Here is a 19315-nt window from a genome sequence, read left to right on the forward strand (position 1 = left end):
AGTTAGTGCCAGGAAGGGCTCTCAACAAGGGAAGTGTCCAGGCGTCATAGAGTGAACCAAACTGATGTTGTTTGGACGTGGAGGAAATACGGAGTGACAGGAACTGCCGATGACATACCTTGCTCAAGCTGGCCAAGGGTTACTACTGCAATAGATGACCGCTACCTGTGGATTATGGGTTGGAGCAGCCACAGGACGTCGTGTTATGACTCAAGCTGTGCACAATAGGCTGCATGATGCACAGCTTCACTCCCAACATCCATGGTGAGGTCCATCCTTGCAACCGTGACACCATGCAGTACAGTGCAGATGGACCCAACAACATGCTGAATGGACTGCTCAGGATTGGCATCACTTTCTCTTGACCAATGAGTGTTGCATATGCCTTCAACCAGACAGTAGTTGGAGATGTGACTGGAGGCAACCCAGTCAAGCTGAACTCCTTAGACATACTGTCCAGCAAGTGCAACAAGGTGAAGGTTCCCTGCTGTTTTGGGGTGGCATTATGTAGGGCTGATGTACACCATTGGTGGTCATGGAAGGAGTGCCATAATGGCTGTACGTTACGTGAATGCCACACTCCAACCAATAGTGCAACCATATCAGCAGCACACTGGTGAGGAATTCGTCTTCATGTACGACAGTTTGCAACCCCATCGTGCACATCTTGTGGATGACTTTGTAATGTACCCTCTTTTGTCCGGGGTGAAAATCAAATATCAAGCAACAAACTTTCAATTCATTTAAATGCTATTTCAAACCCTGAGATTATGATGATCAATTGACGACACCCCGCCAGCTTGGGTAGTTTGTATCTACAACAGACGATGTTAAGCTTAATATTTAGACAAAAGAATGATACATCACAGAATACTAAAACTAATTAAAACACCTTACCTTTACATGCTAAATTTGGTCTCATTGTCTTGATTCTCGCCATGGTGTGTTCCATCCATCTAACATTGCTAATATTAGGTCCGGGTCTTTGTGTGCTAATGAAAACTGGTACTCCCTTTTTGTTTTACTATTGATTCTTCATTTTTATTAATTTAACTTTTTCACAATAATTTCCATCTTCATATTACATACTATTTATAGATACTCTCTATATAAGACGACAGACTTCCTTCCGTACTCCCATCAACAGTCCACCTCACAAAACCACGCTCTCCCCACAACAGTCCAACTAACTCACTCCAACAGTCACCTTAACAATGTCCGACTCTCTACCTTTCACACACAAATGTCTTTGGCTCACACTGGTGCCAACATATTCTCCAGAAAAAAAAGTTCACATTATAGAATAATATAATAAAAAAGATTTGGGCAAAATTAAATACTACATACAATAATATTAAATTAAAAAAATCATAGAAATGAAATTGGAGCAAGGGCAGATGCGACTATAAGGGTGGTATCGCACTCTTCAGTAGCCCGTTACATTACACACACACACACACACACACACACACACCTCGAGATTTCATGCAAAAGTATTTTGCAAGAGATCTTGACAGATATGCAAAGCAATGAACCACTGGTTTTTTATGTAATTAATGTAATCTTCAATAGTTGTCTTCTCGTCTCTTTCTGCTGGTCTTCTCCTCTTGAATTTGTACGCTTAATCGCCTCATCTGTCAAATTATATCATGGTAATTTTTCTGAAATCATACAACACTTAATTAGTCACATATAAATACATTGGTATCTCACCCAGGATGCCTCTTCCATACCATACTGGGTTTGATTACGAGAGTTCACTTACATATTTATATAATGATTGTACAAATATATTAGACACTAAAAGTAAGACATAAAAGAGATAAATGTGGTCTTATATCGACTTGGTTTTAACATCAGCTAAAAAGGTTATTTTCAGTTTAGTTCAGACATCTACTGAGAAATATGTGGCTAATATTTTTTTGATGTAAAGAGTATCATTTGAACAATCTCAGTTAAATAAGCGTCTCAGAGTCCTCATATCAATAAGTTTTCCATAATGTATCGTAAAATAGCTAAAAAGTGAGAGTTTAGAAATGGCAGTGCAATGGGATCATTTTAACCCAGCCATCATCAGTGGTATCATGCTTCACTTGTACATATGTATAAAATAATTCAAATTTACAAATTCAAAGGTGGCATTGCAATGGGAATCTGTAAACCCCGTCAAATGTAGTGGGAAAATACTTTTCTCACAAATATAAATTAAATAGTAATAAAGTGAATACATGTAAATACTACACAAAGTTTTGTGTTTGTCAGTTCCTGCATGTACTTTATCCTCTAATCCTAATCCACTCCATGCTGACACTCATCCAACCTACCCTTATCTCATGTTCTGTGTCTATACAAGATCAATTTCTTTCAGAGTTAGTCAGTAAAACATAAATCTGCGGAGATACAGAGCTCCATCCACATAAAAGAGTTGTTGTTTTCTCAACTGATCAGAACAGAATCTAGCAATTGCTTGGTCAGGTCAGTTTTTCAATATAAGATAATAAAATAGCAAACACGCTTCTAATCCTAAAATTCAAAGAAAATATAAAAAAAACCATATATATGAAAATTCCCTCTACTGATGGCATAGGCAATGTGTAATCATGTTAAGTGTACATCTATGTACAGTGTGTAGTCCTCTCTCCATACCCAGTTCCTTTGTCACATAAAACATATAGATTAGTTAATTATATTGCAGAATCATCCACCTTCTGCCACCAATACTCAGCCTTCAATCAATCTTGGCCATATGCACAGGACACAAGACTAAACAGTATGCAGAAGTCCAACCAGTACCAAGGTGCACAGCGTCTATGTGTCTCCATGAGAACCACATAGTATACACAACTGTGGCAAAACAGGATCACCATCACTATTAGAGTATGAACGCTGGTTCACTCAAGATTAATTGCAGTTTTTCATCCTCATACTTCAACTCACATACTTTGTAGTAAAGACAGGTTACTCTGGTCATAACTTCTCGCAGTCACATATCCATATCGTAGCATATAACTCACTTCACGAGTGTAAATTTGTGGTTAGTGTAGTTGCCTATGTCATAAGACATGACTTCTACTCCCCATTCAATTAACCCATACTGAGCTGACCACGCAACAAAACCAAAGTTTCATAGCTTTGTGCATAAGTAAGTGAAATTGTCAGCATTTTGATATCTGCTGTTTCAATGTATATCTTCAGTAAGTGATTAATTCCAGATTTCTAATGTCATTTAGAGTGTACAGTTTTATCATATATAGACTGCTTTCACAGTCGTTTCATAGATCTCAGAATCAAATCTTGACAGAATTACCTAGGTGTTTGTGTATTACAAACACAACATTGTCAGTGGCAAGGTAAGTTTCGAATGAGATGTCTCAGTGGTATAGAACAAACGTCACATCTCCGGAATTTTGACTAAGTAATAACGCAAGGCATAAAGAAATTTAAATACTACGTAAAAAGGATTCACGAATAAAAGTTTACCACTGAAGAATCTCATCTACTGTTATTTCTTTCCAGTCCTATCATTGTGTTTTTATGTTAGATATCAGTAAATCAAAATGTACATTTCTAAAGTGTATGGTATCCTATTAAATCCATATATACTTGAGGTAATAGTGGATAAGCCTCACAACAGGCAATGGTACAAATTATTATACTTAAGTACTCATATTTTGTGAGTTATGCCTCAACAAGAAAAACAATGTATAGCAATAATGGTTCAAATGGCTCTGAGCACTATGCGACTTAACATCTGTGGTCATCAGTCGCCTAGAACTTAGAACTAATTAAACCTAACTAACCTAAGGACATCAGACACATCCATGCCCGAGGCAGGATCCGAACCTGCGACCGTAGCAGTCGCGCAGTTCCGGACTGAGAGCCTAGAACCGCGAGACCACCGCGGCCGGCCAATGTATAGCATATATAAGTGTTCTAAAACTATAGTTCAGGTACGTTTCTCACAGAAATGATAATTGTTTCACTGGTTCAAGAGTAAATGCCTGTCCAGGTATCTGCTTATGTGCACAGTGCACATGTTTTCAAACAAGATTAGACTAGTGATCTGTCTTGAAGCAACATGGCCCAATACTGCGTTAAAAGTCCATAGTTATTGGACAAGACAAAATTATCCAACAAAAATGATAATACAAAAGTTAAAACTCCATAAGCATAAACAAGAATAGAAACATGAAAACTTCTCTCCCCAACACAAATACTTAGCATAAGAGTGTGTTGGTCAGTTACTCATAAAGTCTGGTTCATAAAGGATCTTCAGTAACAAAATGTTACAAACAGTTTACACTGTGTATAATAAATATCAATAACAAAGATATTAAGCATAATGTCTAAATAAATAAGCTCTTTTGAGCACAACATAGCCATATTCAAACAGATGAAGTATAGCCTCATCAACTTACACTAACACAATGATACTAAGATTAAAAATCTATATTTTCAAATCACATGAGTATAAAGAAACATTTAAGTTTTGCACTCATCATGCAAGGCGAGAGCATAAGATATTCATTGTAATAACCATAAATATATACAAAGCAAAATGCAAGATTAAACAGCAAAGATACAGATCAAGACAGAGTCCCAAGTTTTCAAAATTGTGACACTGTAAACTTAGCTTGGACTTTTATAATGCTTCAACTCCGTGATGTTACGTAGACCAAAAAGTTTTCTAGATTCAGGATAGATCAACCTATAGGCATTTCGATGAGGGTTCTCAGATATCACAAATGGTCCTATATAAACTCCTGGAAATGGAAAAAAGAACACATTGACACCGGTGTGTCAGACCCACCATACTTGCTCCGGACACTGCAAGAGGGCTGTACAAGCAATGATTACACACACAGCACAGCGGACACACCAGGAACCGTGGTGTTGGCCGTCGAATGGCGCTAGCTGCGCAGCATTTGTGCACCGCCGCCGTCAGTGTCAGCCAGTTTGCCGTGACATACGGAGCTCCATCGCAGTCTTTAACACTGGTTGCATGCCGCGACAGCATGGACGTGAACCGTATGTGCAGTTGACGGACTTTGAGCGAGGGCGTATAGAGGGCATGCGGGAGGCCGGGTGGACGTACCACCGAATTGTTCAACACGTGGGGCGTGAGGTCTCCACAGTACATTCATGTTTTTGCCAGTGTTCGGCGGAAGGTGCACGTGCCCGTCAACCTGGGACCGGACCGCAGCGACGCACGGATGAACGCCAAGACCGTAGGATCCTACGCAGTGCCGTAGGGGACCGCACCGCCACTTCCCAGCAAATTAGGGACACTGTTGCTCCTGGGGTATCGGTGAGGACCATTCGTAACCGTCTCCATGAAGCTGGGCTATGGTCCCGCACACCGTTAGGCCGTATTCCGCTCACGCCCCAACATCGTGCAGCCCGCCTCCAGTGGTGTCGCGACAGGCGTGAATGGAGGGACGAATGGAGACGTGTCGTCTTCAGTGATGAGAGTCACTTCTGCCTTGGTGCCAATGATGGTCGTATGCATGTTTGGCGCCATGCAGGTGAGCGCCACAATCAGGACTGCATACGACCGAGGCACACAGGGCCAACGCCCGGCATCATGGTGTGGGGAGCGATCTCCTACACTGGCCGTACACCTCTGGTGATCGTCGAGGGGACACTGAATAGTGCACGGTACATCCAAACCATCATTGAACCCATCGTTCTACCATTCCTAGACCAGCAAGGGAACTTGCTGTTCCAACAGGACAATGCACGTCCGCATGTATCCTGTGCCACCCAACATGCTCTAGAAGGTGTAAGTCAACTACCCTGGCCAGCAAGATCTCCGGATCTGTCCCCCATTGAGCATGTTTGGGACTGGATGAAGCGTCGTCTCACGCGGTCTGCACGTCCAGCGTGAACGCTGGTCCAACTGAGGGGCCAGGTGGAAATGGCATGGCAAGCCGTTCCACAGGACTACATCCAGCATCTCTATGATCGTCTCCATGGGAGAATAGCAGCCTGCATTGCTGCGAAAGGTGGATATACACTGTACTAGTGCCGACATTGTGCATGCTCTGTTGCCTGTGTCTATGTGCATGTGGTTCTGTCAGTGTGATCATGTGATGTATCTGACCCCAGGAATGTGTCAATAAAGTTTCACCTTCCTGGGACAATGAATTCACCGTGTTCTTATTTCAATTTCCAGGAGTGTAAATATCAAAGAATTTCTTAAGTTCCCCACACAATGATTTTGACTTTTCTACTGTTTTCACTAGGAGTAAATCTCCCACATTAAACTCGCACATTTTCCCCCTCTTATCATGTCTACTTTTCCTAATTTCCCCTTGCTTTTTCAGGTTGTTCCTTACAATCTCCTCTCTCTCTTCTTTTGACAAGCTGTTTACATGCTGGAAACTCAATCAATTCACTAATAGGATTTGGTGGCTTTTTATCATAAAGTATCTCATGTGGAGAGAATCCTGTTGAACTGTGCTGTAAGCTATTCATCACATCTTCAAGTTTGCTAATGTAATGTATCCAAGTGTTGTGGTCAGTATGACAGTAAGTCCTAAATAATCTCCCAATTTCACACATGCATCTTTCGGCTGGGTTGCTGGATGGGTGATAAGCTGAAATAAGTATGTGGTTGATCTCCTCTCTATATATAAATGTTTCCCAACTTTTGGATGTAAACTGTGATCCGTTGCCACTAAGAATTGCCTTGGGTACACCTACACATTTAAAATAGTCACGGGTAAAACATGAAATAATGTTTTTGCTAGTAGCATTCCTCAATGGGTACAACTTAATAAATTTGGAAAATAAGTCCACCACTACAAAAACATACATAAACCCTCCTCTAGTGGTTGGCAGTCGCCCATACAAGTCAATTGCTACAACATCAAGCTGCTGTTTCATAAGTATATTTTGCATCTGACCTCTACTCGTTTGATTGGTTACCTTGTCTCTCTGACACAAGTCACAAGTGGACAAGATTTTCCTCGCAGTTCTCGCCATATTGTAAAAGTAAATGTTTTCTTGAATCTTTTGTATACATTTTGCTGCCCCACAGTGACCATAACTTTCATGGGTATATTTTACAAGTAATTTGACAAATTCATATGGCCAACATAACTTCCATACCTCACTATCTTCCTTCATCCTCCGAAATAATATTCCCCTATGAACTTTGTAATACTGCCCTACTTTTTCTTTTCCCTTCTTTCCAATATAACTTTTCACCAGTTTCCACTCTTCATCATGATTCTGAAACCGTCTAATGTCACTGCAGATTTTCAAGACATCTTTCTCCTCATTTATCTCTTTTAAATACATAATTTTAAATTCATTCCCTCCTTCATCACCATGGCCACCAATAGATTCTCCTAAAGGATGCTTTGAAAGAGCATCTGCTATGCAATTTTCATCACCTTTAATATATTTGATGGTGTAGTTAAACCGCTGAAGAAAAAGTGCCTATCTCGTGATTCTAGTATGGTATAATTTACATTCTTGTAAGTAGGATAGTGCTTTATGATCTGAAAAGACTATCACCTCACGACCCAATAAATAATTCTTAAATTTGGAGAAAGCCCAATGAACGGCTAATAGTTTTTTTTCTGTAATGGTGTACTGCCTCTCGTGTTTCTGCAATGTCCTGCTGGCAAAAGCAATAGATCTATGTTCTTCCACCCCATTCTGACTTCTCACTTGGAAAAGGTGTGCCCCTAAACCACAGTTACTACTGTCAGTCATAATACAGAAAGGCAACCCAAAATCTGGCCTACATAAGATTTTACTATTTACCAACTGATGTTTAATCTCTTCAAAAGCAATCTGACAATATTTATTCCAATCCCATACAGTATTCTTTTTAAGCAAATTCCCTAAACAAGGTGCATTAAGAGCCTGAGTAGCACAATACTTCCTATAGAATCCACACAGTCTGAGAAATGACTTTAGCTGTTTCTTTTTCCTAGGTGGTGGAAACTGTGCAATTGCTTCAATTTTCTCATCATCTGGCATAATTCCATTGTCAGATATAATGTGCCCCAAAAATTTTAATTGTTTCACTGCAAATTTACGTTTCGATAACTTCAGTGAGATTCCTCCTTTTCTAAACTCCTCACAAATTTCTTTAAGTAACCCTATGTGTTCTTCCCAACTTTTACTGGATACCAAAATATCATCTACATATATAGTTAATTTATGTAACAATTCCTTTCCCAACACATAATCTAAAGCTCTTATAAATCTAAATCTAATACTCTAAATCTAAATCTAATAATCTAAAGCTCTGATAAACTCTGCAACAGATACATTCAGCCCAAATGGTACTACAGTATAGGTATAACATTTTCCATTATACACTCCAGGAAATTGAAATAAGAACACCATGAATTCATTGTCCCAGGAAGGGGACATTGCGGAGATTGAGGCCTGGTGGATAACGAGAAGAGAGGATATATTGAAGGGCAAGTTCCCATCTCCGGAGTTCGGATAGGTTGGTGTTGGTGGGATGTATCCAGATAACCCGGACGGTGTAACACTGTGCCAAGATGTGCTGGCCATGCACCAAGGCATGTTTAGTCACAGGGTGATACTCATGACCAACAAACACTGTCTGCCTGTGTCCATTCATGCGAATGGACAGTTTGTTGCTGGTCATTCCCACATAGAAAGCGTCACAGTGTAGGCAGGTCAGTTGGTAAATCACGTGGGTGCTTTCACACATGGCTCTGCCTTTGATCGTGTTCACCTTCCGGGTTACAGGACTGGAGTAGGTGGTGGTGGGAGGGTGCATAGGACAGGTTTTACACCGGGAGCGGTTGCAAGGGTAGGAGCCAGAGGGTAGGGAAGGTGGTTTGGGGATTTCATAGGGATGAACCAAGAGGTTACGAAGGTTAGGTGCAAGGTGGAAAGACACTCTTGGTGGAGTGGGGAGGATTTCATGAAGGATGGATCTCATTTTGGGGATTTAGGAAGTCGTATCCCTGCTGGAGAGCCACATTCAGAGTCTGATCCAGTCCCGGGAAGTATCCTGTCACAAGTGGGGCACTTTTGGGGTTCTTCTGTGAGAGGTTCTGGGTTTGAGGGGATGAGGAAGTGGCTCTGGTTATCTGCTTCTGTACCAGGTCGGGAGGGTAGTTTCGGGATGCGAAAGCTGTTTTCAGGTTTTTGGTGTAATGGTCCAGGGATTCAGGACTGGAGCAGATTCGTTTGCCACGAAGGCCTAGGCTGTAGGGAAGGGACCGTTCGATATGGAATGGGTGGCAGCTGTCACTGATGCCACTTCCCTATACACAAATATCCCGCATGTCCAGGGCCTTGCTGCAATGGAGCACTTCCTTTCACGCCGGTCACTTGTCACCCTACCTAAAACCTCTTTCCTCGTCACCTTAGCCAGCTTCATCCTGACCCACAACTTCTTCACTTTTGAAGGCCAGACATACCAACAATTAAAGGGAACAACCATGGTTACCAGGATGGCCCCCTCATATGCCAACCTATTTACGGGTCGGTTAGAGGAAGCCTTCTTGGTTACCCAAGCCTGCTGACCCAAAGTTTGGTACAGATTTATAGATGACATTTTCATGATCTGGACTCACAGTGAAGAACAACTCCAGAATTTCCTCTCCAACCTCAACTCCTTTGGTTCCATCAGCTTCACCTGTTCCTACTCCAAATCCCATGCCACTTTCCTTGACGTTGACCTCCATCTGTCCAATGACCAGCTTCACACATCCAATGACCAGCTTCCACATCAAACCCACCAACAAGCAACAGTACCTCCATTATGACAGCTGCCACCCATTCCATATAAAACGGTCCCTTTCTATGTGGGAATGACCAGCAACAAACTGTCCATTCGCATGAATGGACACAGGCAGACAATGTTTGTTGGTAATGAGGATCACCCTGTGGCTAAACATGCCTTGGTGCAAGGCCAGCACATCTTGAGACAGTGTTACACCGTCCGAGTTATCTGGATACTTCCTACCAACACCAACCTATCCGAACTCCGGAGATGGGAACTTGCCCTTCAATATATCCTCTCTTCTCGTTATCCACCAGGCCTCAATCTCTGCTAATTTCAAGTTGCCGCCACTCATACCTCACCTGTCTTTCAACAACATCTTTGCCTCCACACTTCCGCCTCGACTTACATCTCTGCCCTTACTCTTTGCCTTTAAATATGTCTGCTTGTGTCTGTGTATGTATGGATGGATGTGTGTGTGTGTGTGTGTGTGTGTGTGTGTGTGTGTGTGTGTGTGTGTGTGTGCGCGAGTATATACCTATCCTTTTTTCCCCCTAAGGTAAGTCTTTCCGCTCCCGGGATTGGAATGACTCCTTACCCTCTCCCTAAAAACCCACATCCTTTCATCTTTCCTTTTCCTTCCCTCTTTCCTGACGAAGCAGCCGCCGGTTGTGAAATCTCAAAATTCTGTGTGTGTCTTTGTGTGTTTTATTCATTGTGCCTATCTACCGGCACTTTCCCGCTTGGTAAGCCTTGGAATCTTTGTTTTTAATATATATATTTTTTTATATACAAGGACTGGTGAAAGGCCAAGAAAATTAGTTATAGCAGGTGTTGTTTGTCAGCCACAGTTAAATAAAGTTATGAGAGTGTTTTTAGTGAAGTTGTTGAGAAAATATATATATCATTACTCAAGCTGAAACAAAATGTTGTATTAACCGATGTGAACATGACTTCTAAAAATTTTGGATAATATAAGTTACTGGTGCTGCAAGGTTCTGTTTCATTCTGTAGCTCCGAAAATGTGACTTGGACATCTCAACCCCTAGACAGTGATCTCAATTCATCATATAAGTAAATGTTTGTAATTGTAACTCAGTATATGCATCTTATCTTATGATTAATGATATACCAAACGGGAAAGCGCTTGTAGATAGACACTGCTTACCCTCTCCCTTAAAACCCACATACTTTCATCTTTCCCTCTCTTTCCCTCTTTCCTGACGAAGCAACCGTCAGTTGTGAAAGCTTGAAATTCTCTGGGTGTTTTTTATTGTGTCTATCTACAAGCGCTTTCCCATTTGGTAAGTCATTGAATCTTTGTTTTTGATTTATCTTAAGATTAAGTGCATAACAAGGTTACCTTCATTAAATTGCAGCACTGTTGCAGTGACGTACGTTATTGTGGACAGGAATGCACTGTATCAGAGAACAAACATGTTATAAATCAATGTAAACTTCACTATTTTGCAGTTGGTTACCATATTTTACACTGAGGTTTGCTGGGCCCTTAATATGCCACTGTTACAGAATATACAAGAAATGAGTAGGAATAGCATGACTGTGTATGTTAGACTATGGTCCTAAACATTTACCCATGTGATGGATGGTTTAACTTAGCAAAAGGACATTTTCATCACAAATGTTTCATAGCAGTGCTGTCACAATAGGTTATATCATTTTCCCCTTACATTTTCCCATGTTAGTGCTGTTCCTATGTGCAGTATGATGATGTCATGATTCTGTCCCAGAAGCAGCTCAGTCTCACACACCCCAATGCATCAGTAGTGATGGTGGTGCTAGTGGAGGTAGTAGTAGTAGTAGTAGTAGTAGTAGTAGTAGTAGTGTTAATCACTTTCACAGACCAGTTGGACATATCATGGTATTGCAGTTTATGAAATATGAAAATAACATAATTGATTTACACCCCAGGAATTTGCATACATATTAAAAGAATTGGACAGATGGTTGGTTGTGGCCTTGAGATATCACGGAAATCAATTAATTTTGCATATCACTGGTGGACAATACATTGAAGTGACAAAAGGCATGGGATACCTCCCAGTATCATGTGAGACCTTCTTTTGCACGGCGTACTGCAGCAGCTCGACACGGCCTGGGCTCAACGAGTTGTTGCAAGCCTGTACAGAAATACTGAACCACACTGACTCTCCGCGTGTCCACAATTGTGAAAGTGTTGGCAGTGTAGGGTATTGTGCATGAACTGACCTCTCGATTATCTCCCATAAATGTTTGATGGGGATCACGTTGGGTGATCTGGGGGGCTAAATCATTTGCTGGAATTGTCCAGAATGTTCTTCAAACCAATCACAATTAATTACGGCCCGGTGAGGTGGCATATTGTCATCCGTAAAAATTCTTTCATTGTTTGGAAACATGAAGTCCACGAATGGCTGCAAATGGTCTCCAAGTAGCCCAACATAACCATTTCCAGTCAGTGATCTGTTCCATGTAAACACTGTCCAAACCATTATGAAGCCACACCAGCTTGTACAGTGCCATGTTGACAACCAGGGTCCACAGTTTCACGGGGTCTGCATCATGCTCGAACCCTACCGTCAGCTCTTACCAACTGAAATTGGAACTCATCTGACCGGACCACAACTTTCCAATTGTCTTGGCTCCAACCGATATAGTCACGAGTCAAGTTGATGCACGCACGTCGGTCATCTGCTGCCATATCAAATTAACACCAAATTTTGCCACACCATAACAGATGGATTCGTCGTACATCCCACACTGATTTCTGCAGTTATTCCATGCAGTTTTGCTTGTCTGTTAGCACTGACAACTCTACATAAATGGTGCTGCTCTGGATCGCTAAGTCAAGACCACTATGTTGTTCATGGTGAGAGGTAACACCCCTTATCTGACATTCTTGGCACACTCTCGATACTGTGGAACTCGGAATATTGAATTCCCTAATTATTTCTGAAGTGAACTGTCCCACGAATGTAGCTCCAACTACCATTCTATGTTCAAAGCCTGTTAATGCCCATCGTGTGGCCATAATTGCATCAGAAACCCTCTCACATTCACCACCTGAGTACAAATAACAGCTCTGCCAATGCATTGCCCTTTTATACCTTGTGTATACGACAATACCACCATCTGTATATGTTCATATGTCTGTCCCATGCCTTTTTCACCTCTGCGTAATTTTGTAAAGAAGTTACGTAATAATGTAAAAGGCTCGTGCTACACTATTAATTCATTTCTCTGTCCCAGACACTGCAGATGCAACACACACACTATACACAGATTATTTCACAATGTAAGACTAAATGCTCCATCAGTTGCATCAGGACCATAGTGACAGTGTTTGGTTTGCATTTTGTGTACCATAAATTCCCAATCTCTAGCTTCTAGAACTGTCAGCATCCCTTTATTAGGAGCGAAATGTTGAGCTTAGAAAGAGCATAAGGTGCTGGTATTGTATACTGTATAGAGTTTGGAGAAAGGGTTTCCAGGGGAAAAAGAGAAAAGAAGGAAAAAACATAGAGTGAAAGTGTTATGAGAAATGGAAGATGTCTTATGGTCACTCACTGTTATTACTTATTTCCGTTAACATTTTACCAAACCCCTACTCTGTGTCATCCAAGTAAACCTTCACTGTATGGAATATTGTGATCAAATATGATTTGCCTGATAAATTATCCACATTGTCCTTAGAGAATGTTTGTTATCACGTATCAAAGCTCAATCAAAAATGATAATTGGATGATTTTATAGACTGCCTGGGTTAGGAGTTCTAGTGATAGAATGCTTCAGACAGAACTTGCAGAATAGCATTAATAATTTTCCTGATCGTGCCATTGTAAAAGGGGGGTGACTACAGTTTACCAGGTACAGACTGGGAGTGTCATGCTATCAAAACTGATGCCAGAGACAGGGATTTTTGTGACATTGTTCTGGATGTCTTGTCCAAAAATTACTTTGAGAATATAGTTAGAGCACCAACTTGTGAGGTTAATGTCTTAGATCTCCTGGTAACAAGCAGAGCTGAACTTATTGAATCAGTTAATGTAAAGGAAGCTATCAGCGATCATAAGGCTGTGATACCATCTGTGACTACAGGTCTGACAAGGAATGTTAAGAAAAGTACGAAGATATTTTTCCTTAGAAAGAGTGAGAAGATACAAATTTCAGAGTATCTGAGCAGTCACTATCAAATATTCGGTGATAAGCACCATATGTGGAAAACAATTCAAAGGAATCCTGTGATATGCCCTAGACAAATATTTTCTGAGTAAGGTCTTAAGGGATGGGAAAGATCCACCATGGGTTAATAGCCATGCCAGAAAACTGCTACATAAACAAAGAGAACTTCGTCTCAGATACCAGAGAAGTAAAAACCTAGCTGCCAAATAAAAGCCAGAGTGAAAATGAGTGTAAGGACAGCAATGAGAGTAGTGATCAATGATCTTGAAAGTGAAACTTTGTCTGAGTAAAAAACCTAAGAGGTTTTGGTCATATGTACAGTCAGTAAGTGGGTCAAAAATCATCTATTCATTCAGTGAGTTGTCATACTGGCACTGAAATGGAAGATAACAGAGAGAAGCCCGAAAACTGAATTTGGTCTTCCAAAATTGTTTCACAGTGAAAGATCGTAACATGGTCCCTTCTTTCACTTATACAAACGTCAAAATGGCAGATATTGAGAGACCTGATCACAGAATAGAAAAATACCTAGAATCACTTAGCAATGTAAAGGCACTGGGACCAGATGAGATACCTGCAGGATTCTACAAAGATTTTGCAAAAGAACTTGCTGCCCTTCTAGCAGAAATTTATCATAGATTGTTGAGCAACAAAGGGTACCTAGTGATTGGAAGAAAGTGCAGTTCATTACCGTTTTTAAAATGGGCTGTAGGACTGATGCATACAAAAATAGATGTATATCGCTGACATCAATCTGTTGTAGAATTATGGAAGATGTTTTATGCTCAAGAATTATGACCTCTATACAAATTAATATAGATTCCAAAAACAGAGATCTTGCGAAACTCAGCTCACTCTGTTCCTCCATGAGAGCCACAGTGCCATAGACAACTGCGTTCAGGTTTATGTCATGTTCATTGACTTCAGCTGTCCCACACTGCCGTTTAGTGAAAAATATATGAGCTTATTGAGTATCAGCAGATTTGCAACTAGATTTAAGACTTCTTTGCAGACAGAACTCAACACCTTGCTCTTAATTGACAGATGTAAAGGTAATTCCTGGAATACCCCAGGGAAGTGTGATATGACTGTTACTGTTTACAGTATACATAAATGATATAGTAGAAGGCGTCAAATGATCACTGACACTGTTTGCAAACCATATGGTTGTCTACAACAAAATAGCATTGCTGGAAGGTAGTAATGAGTCATAAAATGACCTCCAGAGAACTGATGAATGGTGCAGGCTCTGGCAGTTGACCATGAATGTAAATAAATGTAACATACTGGACATACATTAGGAAAGAAATCCACTACTGTATAGGTACACTTTTGGTGACCAACTGATGGAAACAATATCTGGTGTAAAATATCTAGGAGTAACTATCGAGTGCAACCTTAAGTGGAATGACCATTTAAAACAAGTAGTGGGTGAAGCAGGTGCCAGACTCAGATTCATAGGAAGAATCTTTCAAAAATGTAATTCATCTGCAATGGAAGGGGCTTATAAGGTGCTTGTGTGACCGATTCTGGAATATTGTTCATGTATCTAGGATCCCTATCAGATAGCACTGATAGAAGAGATAGAGAAGATCCAACGAAGAGCATGTTTCATCACAGGATCATTTAGTCGACGCGAGAGCATTACGGAGGTGCTCAACAAACTCCTTTGGCAGACATTACAAGAGATGCATTGTGCTTCACGGAGAGATTTACTATTGAAATTTTGAGAGACCACTTTCTGGGAAGAGTTGAAAAACATATTTGTCCCCCCCCCCCACACACACACACACATACATCTTGCATAATGACCATGTGAAGAAAATTCAAGAAATTAGAGCCAATACAGACACTTACCCACAATCATTCTTCCCAAGGGCTATTCACAAATGGAGCAGGGTTGGACAGCTCAGATAGTAGTGCAGAAAGTACCCTCCACCAGACACCTTTAGGTGGCTTGTGGAAGATGATGTAGATGTAGTATGCATTCCTTAAAATATATTTTTAACTGCCTTTTAATAAGTTTCTTTCACTAACCTCTTGAATCTCCTCAGGTAGTTTATTGTACAGTTTAATTCCTTGGTAGAAATTGTTTCAATTTTTTTTTTTTTAGTCAGAAAACTGCATTCACATTTTGTTCGTATGTTCCTCAGGAAAGAAATCCATAGCTAAGAATCGAGTGTATGTGAATAAAAGACACTGGCCTTTACACACTGATGACAGGACTCTAAAGGCATAACATGCTGGTGGCATTCTGTTTGCAATTATGTACTCCAGATGAGAATCAATATTCATTCCCATAAATTTTGCATTTTTTACACTGTCTAAAGAGAGGCCATCTACATTTCATTTAGTGTGTCATTTCCACTCTCAAAACTGAAATTCATGACATTTATTTTCTTTACATTCAATGTCACTTTATTGCCCTTCAGGCAATGGAGGATCAGGTGGATGTGGGCCGTGCACGGTCTATCGGACTGTCCAACTTCAACGCGAGGCAGGTGAAGCGTGTGTGGCAGTCGGCACGCATCAGGCCTGCCAACCTGCAGGTGGAGCTGCATGCCTACTTCCAGCAGGCCGAGCTGCGCGCCTTCTGCCGGGCCCTCGACGTCACCGTCTGCGCCTACATCCCACTGGGGGCGCCAGGGGTGCGGCCTCCTGGCCGCGCGACCATCCCTGTGGATGCTAGCCAGCACGTACCCCTTTATTTTCTTACGTTATGTACAACTATATCACATGAGCACGAATCGTGTTGGTGCATAAGAAGAGCAGATGAAGAACCGCTTTAGACCGGAGCAGCTGGAGAATATTTTCCCTCACAAGTGGCAAATTATTTTGGTGCTCCCCCCTCTCCTCTCTTGTCCATCATGGATCTAGTGATCGTGGAAATTGGCTGTTTTCTGTTTTTAAAATAAATTCTACACAGACAGTTCTATTTAACACAAAGAAGTTTATTAATCTTATATTAAAAGAAGAAACGGTTTCCATTTAAGCTAATTCCTGAGATTTTTAAAAGCTCGTAGTAAAATCAGAAAAAGTACACCTATTACATCTTTCTAGCCTAAATACAAATGTGTTGTCTATTACACTGAGAAGAAATAATAAAAATACAAAATACTAACAAAGAGATAGAGGGGCTGGCCAGTACTTACCTCAGCTCAGTACTGCCGATAGATACACAAAATTTGTGTATCTATTGTCTGTACTGGGCTGTGGTAAGTACTGGCCAGCCCCTCTATCTCTTTGTTAGTATTTGTTTCACATCTTTATATGAGATTTTCCATTAATCATTTAAAAATATAAAATTTCTGGTATGTTTAGTTTAATAATGGCACTTTTTAGACTCAATAATTTACAAATTATTTCACTTTCCATTGGAAAAACTGGGGCAAATGTGCACAAGTTATCATCTAATTTTATCTCGACGTGTTAACCAGCAGAAAGTATATGTTCCATGTCAAGAAAACTCACCAGTAAATTGATATGTTTCAGGAAGTTTGCCACGAAAGTAGCTAAAATTGGTAAATGTGGTCAAAGTTTTTATGAATCCAACTGTACAGGAAAACACAAATTTGTGTGTAAAATGGAAAAGAGATACTAGTTAGCACATGGAAACTCCTTTAGCATGTGTACATGTACAGTAAATTGTGCCATGTAATGTAGTGAAGTAGTAATGTATTTCTTGTTAAGGATGTCACAGGTGAAATTTGAGCTAAGTTACATGGGGGCTTGATCGAAAGCTTTATGTTTCATGTACATTTGTATTAACTGCGTCACCATTTGACACTGAAGTTAGTGGTGCCTGATTACAACACACAAGCTATCACTTCACAGATAGCTTGTTTGCAAACACATGATTACTACAATACCTTTGGTTCTGTACTTTCACCAATTTCAGATTTTTCAACTAATTATGGCACACCCCCCATGCAAATTCTGCTTTGGGTGCTTCTATGCCCCTTGTGCATGTACAGCACAGTAGCTGAAGTCGCTAATGCTAGAAAAGAAGGGACTTGCTCTAGCAAAGTCCTGATTACTTCTGTTGTGCCACAGTGCTTTGTTCTAGGTCTCCCTTTTCTTTCTGCTTTTTACTAATGATTTCCCCCTGAACCTTCGTAAAACTTTTCCTGTGCTATTTGCTGATTATACAAATCTGTTATTCAGTAGCACATCAGTCCAATAAATGAGTGACCAGATATCAGATACAATGAGTAGGCTGCTATTCTGGCTTCACAGAAGTAAACTGTTGCTGAATGCAAATAAAACAGCCTACATGCTCTTCTATACATCACAAAATTAGCCTACTCAAATGACATCAATAGTTCTAGTTTTGAACATGCCTGATTACTCAGCAGCCATATACTAGTTTCAACATAGGATCGAACAGCCAACCAGTTGCACATGAATGGTAGGTACAGTGACCTAGGTTTAGATACATACAGGGGGCACCTTCATCAGAATGAAATGTTGCTAAATCATAAAATTACACTGTTGAAAAGCAATAGTCAGAATTTGGAGCAGCTATGCTCAAGTCAAAAGTAAAATAAAACATTCTAGCCTTTGCCATGTGTACTCAGTTGGGATGTTCCCAGCTGGGCACACATGGTAAAGGCTAGAACATTTTATTTTATCTTTGGCTTACTCAGTGTCAGAAGTTTCCTGGAGTTGACTCGACTGTGAGAGTGTCTCAGTAATAAAAATAAATGTTTAAAACTACATGCATGATACCACAGTTTTTCATGCATCGCAGTGTTTAGCATGTCATATCTCTTGAAATGTGTTTGTGTAGATACATTCAGTGATATATGTGGACACTGTCTGCAGAGCATATAGTGAACAGAGTTAGTAGTTGATAGCAAAGAAGTAATAAAAGCAGTTTCTCTCAGATCTCAGTGCATATGACATCATATCTCTTGAACTATATGTGGTACCACAATATAATTTTGTAGGTGCCATTAATGACATTTGTGGGTACTGTCTGTGAACACAGGAGTAATCTGTATGTCTGCAGACTTTTATGGCCATTGCCACTGATGTCAAAATCTTCTGCATTGTCATGCCGCATCATATTTCTTCAAACAGTTGATGTTTCAATCGCTTGGCTGGAATCTTCTTGAGGATCGTATGGTGATCCACTGTAGATTGAACACTGTCAGAGACCAGCGTCATCTTCTCTTATAAAGGGTAGTTTTCCTGCACTTGTGCTGGGGAAGTGAGATTGTTGGGTAAAAATCTTGGGCTACCACTGATGGACCATTGTAATTGGAAAGTAAGAGAAGTTTTCCCACGCTAATGCCGAAGAACTGGGTCGCTAGCTAAAACTCCTGTGGCTACCATTGGTGGGCCAATGTCATTGGTTAGAAAGGGATTTATCCCGTAATTATGATGGAGAAGGGTTATTGATTA

General features: G+C 40.6%; 1 protein-coding gene across 2 annotated transcripts in view; it reads left to right on the forward strand.

The window, feature by feature from the left end:
• The window catches only part of LOC126291661 (1,5-anhydro-D-fructose reductase-like), a 159247-nt gene that overhangs the window by 123983 nt on the left and 15949 nt on the right, over positions 1–19315 (forward strand). The window contains exon 4 of one of the 2 annotated variants that reach the window (XM_049985236.1): positions 16342–16601. The exons of the other annotated variant lie outside the window; for it this stretch is intronic. Coding sequence (XP_049841193.1) covers positions 16342–16601 — 260 coding nt within the window. The remainder of the gene's footprint in view (positions 1–16341; positions 16602–19315) is intronic. 2 annotated transcript variants of the gene reach the window in all.

Source organism: Schistocerca gregaria, chromosome 9 (assembly GCF_023897955.1).
Source record: "Schistocerca gregaria isolate iqSchGreg1 chromosome 9, iqSchGreg1.2, whole genome shotgun sequence".
Classification (NCBI taxonomy): Eukaryota; Metazoa; Arthropoda; class Insecta; order Orthoptera; family Acrididae; genus Schistocerca; species Schistocerca gregaria.